Source organism: Sorex fumeus, unplaced genomic scaffold (genome assembly GCF_029834395.1).
Source record: "Sorex fumeus unplaced genomic scaffold, SorFum_2.1 ptg000034l, whole genome shotgun sequence".
Taxonomy (NCBI): Eukaryota; Metazoa; Chordata; class Mammalia; order Eulipotyphla; family Soricidae; genus Sorex; species Sorex fumeus.
Window position 1 is genome coordinate 5,660,482 of NW_026606091.1, and position 12,941 is coordinate 5,673,422.

At 37.2% G+C, this 12,941-nt stretch overlaps 1 protein-coding gene across 1 annotated transcript in view; it reads left to right on the top strand.

Moving 5' to 3' along the window:
* CCDC171 (coiled-coil domain containing 171) overlaps positions 1 to 12,941 on the top strand; it is a 339,207-nt gene that overhangs the window by 136,630 nt on the left and 189,636 nt on the right. Inside the window, exon 16 of the mRNA XM_056117342.1 lies at positions 545 to 661. Within this exon, the coding sequence (XP_055973317.1) occupies positions 545 to 661 (117 nt within the window). The remainder of the gene's footprint in view (positions 1 to 544; positions 662 to 12,941) is intronic.

Genomic DNA, 12,941 nt, shown 5'->3' on the forward strand with positions numbered 1-12,941 from the left:
GTTAAATATTTGTTTAATAATTGAGTGAAAATGTACACTTTCTAGTTTTCCAGTTGATATATTTTGAATATGTGAATCTGAGGAAACACTTTAATTTTTAAAAATTAAGCTTTTTTAAAAAAAGCTTTTATTCAATATAGGTAGCACTGTAGCACTGTCCTCCTGTTGTTCATCAATTTGCTCGAGCGGGCCCAGTAACGTCTCCATTGTGAGACTTGTTGTAATATAGGTAAAAGTAAAAAAAATTTTCTTTTTTTTCTTTAAATGTCAGTTACCAGTTTATATATTTGTGTATATATATATGTATAATTTCTTGTGTACTTCTACCTATGTTTTGATCTGTTTCTTAAATTACTAAATATTGCAATGAATTTAAGTGCAGACTTTAATAAATCTTTGTTGCCTGTCTTTCTTTCTTTCTTTCTTTCTTTCTTTCTTTCTTTCTTTCTTCCTTCCTTCCTTCCTTCCTTCCTTCCTTCCTTCCTTCCTTCCTTCTTTCCTCCCTCCCTCCCTCCCCCCTCTCGTTTTTTTTTTTCTTGGGCAGAGCACCAAAAGGAACAATTACGTAGTTTTCAAGCTCTCAGTTGGCTCACCAGTTCTGACCTTCTTACTGCAATAATCAGTTCTATGGCTGAGCTACAGGAAGTCATTAGTAAAACAGGTACACTTTTTTCTTTTATGTCTTTGAAAAATTTAAAAGCAAAAGTCCTGAAATGTGCATAGTACAAATTCAAATAAACTGTTCAGTAAAAAACATTATTTGTCCTCATCTTGTTGTATTCAAGTACAAAGAGGCTGTTAAGTTTATATTTAATGATGTAGTAAATCAGTGTAAACTTTAATAGGTAATTTTGCCTTTGTTAGTGGGAAATTAATGTTCTTTCTTGATGGCTGTAACCTCAGTTCAAAACAGACAAAAATATGAACACATTTGATTACTAAAAATGTATCTTTATATTTGGAAGGAAAAAGTTTCTTACCTTCCCTCCTTCCCTGAACCCTACCACTAAAGTAGGTTTCTGCTGTTATTTCATTAGCCTAAACTGTATCACATCACTATCTGTAACTAGTTAGTTGGAAGTTGGCAAAAGAAGAATTTGTGGATCAGATCAGCCAGTCAACAATGTCTACTATAGAGGGATTACTGGTGCAGGAAAGATAGTAAAACATTTTCTTTTTACACACCCCTCAGACCCTGGTTTGATCCCTGGTACTTCATATGACCCCTTGCCAGGAGTACATTTGAGTACTGAGCCCTGAGCACATTTGAGTATGGCCCCCAGACAGAACAAAACAAACTGAAAATGTACACACACACAAAGAAGAAAAAATAAAATAAATCAAATTACTGAGGCTTAGAAGATACCTCAGGTGTCAAAGATCCCTGCCTTGTTTGTGCAAGGCCCCAGATATTATCCCTAGCACCATGTTCTCTCCACATGTCCCACCAAGGTGTGACCCTGGAGATCCCTGAGCATCCTTGGTTGTGGCCTACTGGTCTCAGAACCTCTGAGCCTCGACATCATCTGTCCATTTGGACGGCCATATATCATCTGGCTATATCACCAAACCTTCTGATCTACTTGGCCAAGTAGCACAAGGAGTGACCCAGGACTCTGTGAGTGCTGCTTGGTAGATTCCCATACCTCCCAGAGATACTTCCATATTTATAAAAGAACACTGGGCAATTCAGAAAACTTAAAAAAAAACAATAGCAGAAAAGCAAAATACCTTCTTATCCACAGGAATAATTACTGTTGACATTTGTGTTTTTCTACTCAGTCTCCACCCTGCGCACCCCCACCACAAGCTTTCTCCTTTGTCGTACTCTTTCCTAACTTTCACAAATTATCTTTAAAGGTAATAGAAAATATATCATAGGCTGCATACTGTTTACATCTTTATTTAAAAGTTATTTTAAAATAGTTTCAAACTTACAGAAAAGTTACAAGTGTGTAAGAGAATTCTTCTTTTGCTAATTTGAGAGCAAGTCACTGACATGATGCCTATTAATCCATCATCTTTTAGTGTGTATTTCAAAGACATTCTTTACATAATCAGAACGCAATGATCAATAACTATCTAGAAGCCAATATTGACTGCTACCATTCAGATTCCATTTGGCTTTACCTCGTTGTCGTAAGACGTATTTTCAGCAAAAGGATTTGCTTTAGAAATATATGTTGTACTTAATTATGTTTCTTATAGAAAAAAAACTTTAGTTTTTCCTTGACCACAGGATTTGAAAATTACAAGCCAAAACTTGTAGAAAAACCTTTAATTTCGACTTGCTTAGGTTTTCCTTCTGATTACATTCAGCTTCTGCATTTTTGGTAAAGTTGATGCTTAGCTTTGCTTATGAAATAGCATGGCACTGTAGCACTGTCCTTCCATGGTTCATCGATTTGCTCTAGCGGGCACCAGTAATGTGTCCATTGTGAGACTTGTTACTGTTTTTGGCATATCGAATACGCCACAGGGAGCTTGCCAGGCTCTGCCGTGTGGGCGAGGTACTAAGAAACAGAAATGACCATGAAATAGCATTAGTGTAAAAAATGTCATCCATTTTAAGGGTTTTATTTTTAATCTTGTTTTTAATATCCTAGAGAGGTATTATTAATGGCTGGGTAATATTTAATCATTTGTGCATTCCACAATTGAATTAATCATTCCATAATATAATATTATCATCATATAAGTATTTAAAATATCAAATTCACCTTTAATTTGTAATTGACATTATTTTCTTGAATGACTAATATTATGTCACTGTCACTGTCCTCCCATTCATTGATTTGCTCAAGTGGGCCCAGTAACGTCTCCATTGCGACAATTGTTACTGTGTTTGGCATATCGAATATGTCACGGGTATACTATATTAATTCTTCAGCAAAGTTGTCAATTGAAGTGGAAAGATATTAGGAAAGTTTAGATTTTTTTAAGGATCAAACTCAAGGCATGTGCCCCTTACCCTTAACTTTCCCTGTCGGTTTTTTAGAATTAGGTGTTTTTTCCTTTATTAGTTATTTTTGTAAATTTGGTGAAATAATTTTCATACCAGAATTGATGACATTACTATCCCCTTTTTCCCTTTTTAACCCCATGAACCCCCATAATGCACATATATAGCAATATCAAGTAGTAGCTTTTACTAATTTAAGTAGTAAATTAATGTGCTAAATAGTGGTAATGCTATCAGTGATAACATTTTCAAATTATCTTTACAGCAAGAAACAGTAAATTACTCTTCTAAAAAATTAGATACTTTTATTTTCAATGATGCACACTCGAAACCTGTTATAATGCAGTGGTACTTCAATTAAAAAATCGAAAGACAATGCAAGGGTCAGAGAGGTGGTACTTGCATGCAGCAGGCATTAGATTGATGCTCAGCACTATATAATGATACTTGAGCACCACCATAAGTGATCCCTAAGCACACAGAGCAAGAAATAAACCCTGAGTACAAATGGGTGTTGCCCATTCTCCTGCCACCCTCTACTTTGTCCCTCAGAGAAAAGACAGTGAAAAAAATTTAATGTTTATATTTTTTAGAGTAAGTTCAGTATTATACACATGTTATTGACCATACAGGAAAGGAAAAATTTAAGGCATAAGGAGGGAATATCGAACAAAGTAGATATGTGCATGAATTAGGAATTTGGATTCCAGAGTAGAGTCATATTGGATTCATTGTTCACCATGTGTGTGGCACTGAGACAATCAGCTAATCCCCTCTAAGTATCAGTGTCTTCATACTTAACATTTGACCAAGAAAACTTCCTAAGAGTAAAAAAAGGTCCCTTCTACATGTAACGTTCAAAAAAAATGTTTATTTTCTTTCTTTCTGTCTCTTTCTGATGTACTGTTGTCTGACATGAACTTATCTATTATTTTAACCTTTTCATGAAATTTGACGGTCAATAGTGGTAGCTTGAATTTCCTTCTCAGAATGTTCTAAAGATAGTTGCCCCTGTTAAGTCCTTAAACTTTGAAATACATTTATAGAAACTGGGCAAAGACCCCAGTTTTCATGTTGCCTCTGTAAATACTGGACAGGTGGCAACCTTCTTGCTTTCATTAAAGTGTTTGCCCACTTGAGATAAATTACCTCTTCCAGGTATCCAAATGGTGTGTCTGCAAGAGATCATTTACCTCTAACAGGGGAGAATGTTACTTCCACTGAAGGACTGGGATATTAATCATTATGAGAATGGACAGAAGAATCCTTTAGATAGTTAAACATTTTCGTGTGGGTGATCCAGACTGCATTTATAAGATATAAACACTGGTTCTGATTTTCTTTGAATTTTCTTTTAATAAATAGAAATATATACATGGATACAAGTAGAATGCTCATATACTTTGTTATACACTTTCCTTGAAAATTGAATCTTATCTGGAAGTTAAGAATATTCATGCTTCTGCTATTACTATTCTGTATGTCCTTTCATGGTATGGTTTTGGATTAACTTTCTAGAGGTCATAGCAACTCTAAAAGGAAAAACTCAGAAACTTAGGTTGCATTCAGCCTAACACTGAGATTTCATGTTTAGGTTCTTCAAAGAAGTAGATGAACAAATTTGTCATATGAAGTTATTATTATTGGAAATTATTAAAAATTTTAAGGACTTATTGAATTCTGACTCTAAAAAGAGCCTTCCTCAAGTATCATCAGTGAACCAACAGCATCAGCATTAACTGGGAACATGTTAGAAATCTCAGGATTCATTCCAGCTACTCAGAATGTATATTTTAACTAGGTCCTGATGATTTGTATGATCAGTAAAGGTTGTTGAGAAGTAATTAGAGGATGTTATTATTTATATAATTTCACTCATCTTTAATTGAAACAAGTACAGTCTTGTTTGTGTAATTTCTGCCACTTTAGCTATTAGTGTCTATTTGTGTCTTTATGGTATTTTAGCTACTAATGTCTACTTTGGAAAAATTTTTATGTATTGAATTTTATTTTATTTATTTATTTTAATTTTAATTTTATTTTGGGCTTGAGTGATAGCACAGTGGGTAGGGCATTTTACCTTGCATGCGGCCAACATAGCCGACCCAAGTTCAATTTCTCCACCCCTCTTGGAGAGTTCGGCAAGCTACCAAGAGTACCTTGCCTGCACGGCAAAGCCTGGCAAGCTACCCTTGACCATTTGATATGCCAAACACAGTAACAAGTCTCACAATGTTACTGGGCTTGCTCAAGCAAATCGATGAACAATGGGAGGACAGTGCTTGCAGTCCTAATTTTATTTTACTTTTGCATTTTTCCCCCTTTAAATTTTTTTTTTTGTGAAAAAAATTTAAGCATATCAAAAATTGGAAAGAATTTTATAATGAACAGATATTTTCATTTAAAAAGTTTATTATAAACCAATCTCAGAACCCAGCGGCTCTTGGCAGAAATGCATCTGGACTGTGCATTAAGCTATGGCGCCATACACCCTGGTTGGAAAAGGGCATTGTCCCCTCTGCCTTTTTCCCCTGCCAGCATGGTGGCCGCCATCTTTCAGAACCTATTGGACAGCCAGGTACAAGTCGGCAGTGATGAGACATGTGAGGCTTCAGGGGATGGGGATGGAACCAGCCCTTTTCCCCCCAACCCTGAGGAGACCCTGAGTTCATTGTTCACCATGTGTGTGACACTGAGACAATCAGCTAATCCCCTCTAAGTATCAGTGTCTTCATACTTAACATTTGACCAAGAAAACTTCCTAAGAGTAAAAAAAGGTCCCTTCTACATGTAACGTTCAAGAGACAGAAAGAGACAGAAAGAAAGAAAATAAACATTTTTTTTGAACGTTACATGTAGAAGGGACCTTTTTTTACTCTTAGGAAGTTTTCTTGGTCAAATGTTAAGTATGAAGACACTGATACTTAGAGGGGATTAGCTGATTGTCTCAGTGTCACACACATGGTGAACAATGAACTCAGGGTCTCCTCAGCCCACGAACTGCTTCTCTGGCTCCTGAATGACTATGATCCCAGAGGCACACAAACCAATCTTGGAACCCAGCAGCTTTTGGCAGAAATCCCTCCAGACTTACTTAGTAAAATATCAGAAATCCAAAACTGCAATACATCATATGCTTTTCATGATTAGCAATAGAAAACAAATTATCTAATGATGCTTTTTCAGCAGGTCTGATTGTTGGGGGGAAATTCCAAATAATAATGGTGGGTCTTTTTTTCCAAATATTGAATGTAATCAAAGTAGAGAGAGTAAAGTGGAAATCACCTGCCATACAGTCAGGAGTAGGATGGGGGGTATACTGGAGTTCTTGGTAGTGGAAAATGTGTACTGGTGAAGGGATGTGTGTTTGATCATTGTATGACCGAGACTTCAACCTGAAAGCTTTGTAACTGTTCCCACGGTGATTCAATTAAAAATTTTTTATTATAATTTTGAGAATACTTTTAAAGATATTATATTTGTTTCATTTAATTTCTTTTTTGTTTTCTTTTTTAACAAATATAAGTAAAATATTATGATATTTGTTTTTCTTCTCACTTATTTTACTTAGCTTTAATAGTCTCTAGGTCTATCCAAATGATGCTATTGAAAGTATTAAGTCATTATATATAAAACATATGCTTTGCATATTTTGTCAATTGATGGACACGTAAGGCTTTTTATTTCAGTCCCTGGTTATTATAATTGATGCTGCTGTAAACTTGGAGAGCATATGCACTTTTCTGATTAGTGTTACTCTGGTTTTAAAGACTAATAGGATAACTATTATATGGACTGGGATAACTGTAGAAATGGGCAACTGTATTGTATGGAATTTTAATGCCTAATCTTATATAAAAAGAGTAGTGGGGATGGACCACACAGAGTGGTGCTCAGGGCTTACTCCTGGCTCTGTGATCAGGGATCACCCCATACGGTATGGGGTGTCAGGCATTGAAGCTGGGTTGGTCGTGTGCAAGGCAAGCACCATATCTACCGTGCTATTGCTCTAGCCAGCCTCTTGAATCCTGTTTTATATATGACATACGTGTGACTATAAGCACAATAAGTCATTGGCAGGATCATGGTTTACTGATAAGCATAAATTATTTTGGAGATAGTTGCAGTAACTTGCTACTGTGTGAAAATACAGATCATTTGTGTTCATCATTATGTGACAATTTTTGTGATGTAACAATAGATAATCACGGTCACGGTCCTCCTGTCATTCATCGATTTGCTCGAGCGGGCCCAGTAACGTCTCCATCATGAGACTTGTTACTGTGTTTGGCATATCGAATACATCACGGGTGGCTTGCCAGGCTCTGCCGTGCGGGCGAGATACTCTCGGTAGCTTGCCGGGCTCTCCGAGAGGGGCGGAGGAATCGAACTCGGGTCGGCCATGTTGACCGCTTGTAAGGCAAATGCCCTACCACTGTGCTATAGCTCCAGCCCAACAATAGATAATAAATTCAGTAAATAATAAAATAATAAATACAGAAATATACAGTAGATAATTAAGTTACAAAATTGATCTATAAATCAGTTTTATGTCAATATATAAATAGCAGAGAAACCACAAAAATTTCTGTTTAAAATCCCATCAAAAAGAAAAAACTTCAAATAAATTTAATTGTTTCATATGTGGAAAACAACGATATTATTGACAGAAGTATACACAAAGAGTTGGAAAGATATTTCATGCCTATGGTTTTGAAGAAATATCATTGTTATATGGCTATTTATTAAAGATAAATAGATTCAATGCAAGTCTTGTAAAAATGAATTCAATTCAGTTCCTCTCAAAAACCCAGTGGCGAGTATAGCAAGCAAGGCACTTTCCTTGGAAGCAGCTGACGTGGATTCAGTCCTCAGCATCCTTTAAGTGAATTTCATGTAAAAGGAATACTAGTGAAAGATGTTTCTAGAAATATAAGCAGGGATAAGATCATACAGGACTTGAAACCCTTTTTATGAGTTTGAAATGGGTTTAAAAATTTATTCCTACATCTTAAATGAGTCATTGAAACTTAAGCAGTGGTTGTTACTAGATACTTTTTGTTTTAGAGCTCACTTTCAAGGGGAGGTGAATTGAAGGAGTAGGGAGACTCAAAAGAATGTTAATGAAGGAAGACTTTGATCACAGACAAAGCTGATTAGATAGGAGAAATATTAAGGATAGAATTTGGTAGACATGGCAAAGGAGATGGTCATGTCTGGTTGTCAAAAAATTACAATAGTGTATGCAATAGAGTTGAAAATCACTTAGCCTGATTCAGTTAATATTGCTCATGATGAATGTTTTAACATTATTGTTTAACATTAACAGTATTCACTATTGTTACATTGTCACTCATTATTCATTTTATTCATGGCTATTAAACAATTACACATTTTATACATATAGCACGGCGGGTAGGGCTTTTGCCTTGCAGGTGGCGGACCTGGCCAACATAGGTTCAATTCCTCCGTCCTTCTCGGAGAGCCTGGCAAGCTACCGAGAGTATTTCGCCTGTATGGTAAAGCCAGGCAAGCTACCCGTGATGTATTCGATATGTGCAATACAGTAACAAGTGTCGCAATGGAGACGTTACTGGACCTGCTCGAGCAAATCGATGAACAATGGGAGGACAGTGACATTACATATAATGAAATGAAATAATTATTCTTTTCTTGTTCAAGAGATGTTTCTTATTCTATGTATTTTAGAACTTTATTTTAAATTTATTTAAAACTTTTTTTGGATTCATTTTAGTTGTTTCAGAGGCTACCAGGGCTGTTCCAAGCCTCAGTGCTCAGAGGAGATGTGCTTATAGGGATTGAAACTAGGGCTTTGCACATACAAGAAATTTGTTCTGCCACTTTGAGCCACATCTCCAGCCAAATGAGTTTCTTTCTTTTGAAAGACAGTCTTTTTTTTTTTATTAGTGAAATACCATGAGGTACAGTTGTAGATTTACAATTTTTTGTGCTTGGGTTTTGATTATACAATGATCAAATACCTATCCCTCCACCAGTGCCCATTTTCCACCACCATGGATAATATCCCTCCCACCCCCATCCCCCCATCCCACCCTGCCTCTGTGGCAGGGCATTCCCTTTTGTTCTGTCTCTCCCTTTGGGTGTTGTGGTCTGCAAAAGAGGCATTGAGTGGCAAACATGTTCAGTCCATAGTCTACTTAGAAAGACAGTCTTAACATGGCGATTTACAAAGTTATTTGTAGTTGAGTTTCAGGCATAAAATGCTGCAGCACCTAACCCATCATCAGTATTACTTCCCCCCCACAATTGTCCCCTGTTTCTCCCCCACCCAGCCTGCCTCCTTGTCAGGTATATTTGTAAGTTTATTGTTATAGTTTAGGTCTCATGCTTTCAGTTTTGTTGGTTCTGTGATTCCGATATATAGTTATACCTCAGCTCTGTATGCCAATGTGTCTGAGGCTCCTGCCACCTCCTGTCTACCTCTACTAACTTCCACTCCTTGGTTTCTTTTTTTTCTCGTATCTTCTCAGTTCTTAAAATGCAGGGATCAGGGTAATACAGGTTTCCCTACTTTGATGTATCTTTGAATCATCAACTTTGAATTATCTTTCCTGTTATTCTGTATACCACAGACAAATTAGATCATTCTGTATTTGCCTTTCTTCTTCTGAATTACTTAGCTTAATATGATATCCTTCAGGTCCATTCAAGTTGCAGAGAATTACATGATTTTTTACAAAATATGAGCCACAGTCAGTGGTGCTTGAGGGCCTATAGGGCCACACTCAGCAGGGTTCAGAGGTCATGCAAGGAGCACTTGGGTCACAGTTGGGCTGTTCCAAGCCTCAGTGCTCAGAGGAGATGTGCTTATAGGGATTGAAACTAGGGCTTTGCACATACAAGAAATTTGTTCTGCCACTTTGAGCCACATCTCCAGCCAAATTAGTTTCTTTCTTTTGAAAGACAGTCTTTTTTTTTATTAGTGAAATACCATGAGGTACAGTTGTAGATTACAATTTTTTGTGCTTGGGTTTCGATTATACAATGATCAAATACCTATCCCTCCACCAGTGCTGGGATGGGGGTCTTCTAGTGCTGAGTACTAAACTTGCTGCCTTGCTCATGCTGGGGATATTGTTTACCACTCAGCTCTACCCCTTGATCCTCTGACCTGACAGTACTGTTTGAATAAGGTAACATTGTACGTTGCTGTCCTTTTAGCGGATTGCTGTATTTTGCTTAGTCGTTGTTGATTTATATAATGTTTTAAAGTACTTTAAATTTTATTGTTTAAAATATGAGCATTTATTAATATCTGTATATTTTAAGGACTAAAATAAAGATCAAAATGACAATAGCTTCTGCACCTTAACATTGGTGGCACTCTCTTAGTATTTTAGCTTCCTTCCTTACACATTGAGATCTAGAGCTCCACTTTAGAATGACTCTTTGAAGCAATGTTGTTTTTTTTAAAATTTTTATTAGTGAGACATCATGAGGTATAGTTGTAGACTTACAGATTTATGTGCTTGGGTTTCAATTATACAATGATCAAATACCCATCCCTCCACCAGTGCCCATTTCCCACCACCACGGATCCCAGTATCCCTCCCACCCCCCATTTCCCCCATCCCACCCTGCCTCTGTGGCAGGGCATTTCCTTTTGTTCTCTCTCTCCTATTGGGTGTTGTGGTTTGCAAAAGAGGCAATGGGTGACAGTCATGTTTGGTCTATAGTCTACTTTCAGCATGCTTCTCCCATCCTGGGAGGATCCTCCCAACGCCCTTTATTTGGTGTTCCCTTCTCTATCTGAGCTCCCTTTTCCCTAGCATGTGTGGTTGGCCTCCAAGCCATGGAGTAAAATTCCTGGTACTAATCTCAGCCATTCTTGGGTGTTTGTCATGTTTTGTTTTTTTGATGAGAGGGGATCAGGGGTTGGGTGAAGCAGTGCTGCTTGGACTGGTGCTAGGGCTATCAGGACCACCCCTGACAATGCTTTTGAGCATCCAGGACTGGTACTGTTGGTGCTTGGGGGACCTTGTGATACTGGGAATTGAACTGACTCGAGGTCTCATGCATGTAAAACCTGTGCTCCAGCCCTTTGAAATATGTCCTTGCCCTGAAACAATTCTTTATGGATTTATTTTGAAGATCAGTAAGGTGCACTATTGCCCCTTCTGTTTGAAAAAGTAATATAGAACATGGGAGCCATTTCTATTTTTGAAAGACAGTATTATTTAAATAGCAGAAAAATGATTAATAGATATATTTACAGTAAAGAATAATTTCTTAAGTGTAACATGGCAGAAATTTTACAGTCCAGACAAGTTTAGACATGAGGAATTTAATGACCTTATTTTTCATTTTTATTTCTGTATCATTATACAAAACCTCTACAACTATGTCACTGGAAGATTGCTTTGTTTCTTTTATTTAATTTTTGCTTTATATTATATAATTTGAAGTATATTATAAAAGCACTTCTTACTCATCAAAGCATAAATTATTTAGTGCTTTTTCTGTAGGACCTTGGGAGTTAGCTGTCATTAAATTAGATTGTATCCTTTTATGCACTTCTTTAAATTTTGGAAAAAGTGCTTCACAAAAAACATTGTAATCTGATTTCACATTTTACTTGGTTAGTACTTAACACATTTCTGTGATGTAGTCAAAAAACCAAACCCAAATATAACTTATTAAGGTTTAGTTGTGGTCAGTTCTTGCTTCAAAGGCTCTTTATCTGTGATTTTTTTTCTTGTTTGTTTTCCTTTCATAGTACTGGTACTTTCATGAAAATAATGAGCCTTGGGCTCCAGAGACAGCTTGGCAACTGAGGTGTCTGTTTTGTATGTGGGAGGTCTAAGTTTGATCCCCCAGCATTGTATTGTCCCTGAGAACCTCTGAACAACGCACTGGGAACAGCCCCCTGACACTATAAGGCCCTAAAACAAAACAAAAATCCTCTAAAACAAAAACCAGAAACAAAATAAATGAGCCTTACTCTTATTTATTTAAAAGCACAATTTTTGACATGTATAGATGAATATGATTAATCTTGGTTTTATTGACACATTATTATATTCAGCATTGTGCAGCTACAGTGGAAGTAGGAAGAAATACAGTTAATACAGCAAGTATATGATAATATACATATTGCTAGACTGGTACAGTTCACTAGATCACTTGACATCCCGGTACTCATTGATTTGCTCGAGTGGGCGCCAGTAGTGTCTCCATTAGTCCCTGTTGCCTGCTAGTGTAGCCAAATGGCATCTGCTTGCTTCAGGAACACAAAGAGCCTGAAACCATTCATTCAGGATCTTGATGAAGAGGTCTGACCATCTCATAGGTGGGTGGCCAGGCATTCTTTTGATGTCCTGTGGAAATCCAGTCAGTAATGGCTATAGTCCAGTGGTCATCTCTAAATTGCATTACGTGTCCGGCCCATCTGATTTTCGAGGCCTTGGCAAAAGAGACAGCGTTCCTGATTCTAAATTGTCGATGGAGGTCGGAACTCCAGATTCCTTCTCTCACTTGAGTGAAGCTATACTCCAAGCATAGTTCTTTCGATTCCTCTTTGGGAGATCCGAATAGCATTCTCATCCTGTTTTCGTAGGGCCCAGGTCTCTGAGGTGTATGTTACTGCAGGAAGAACGGTGGAGTCAAAGAGATGTTCCCGGAGCCGGAGGTTCTTTATCCTCTTAGTTACTTCTTTGACGCTCTTGAAGGCATTCCCAGCCACTCTCTGCACAACTCAGGTGCCAGGTCATTCATCATGTTGACTTCTCGACCTAGGTACACTTAACTGCTGCATTCGGAGATGTTTATTCCATTGAGAGCGAATGGAAAGTCAGGATCGAGTCTGTTTTTCATAAACATTGTCTTCATGAGATTCAGCTGCAGTTTGACCTTTCCACACTCACGGTTGAAGTTGGCCAGCATTTGTGCCATATGGCTAATGTTTAGTAGTATTAGAATGATTCATCAGCGAAGCAGA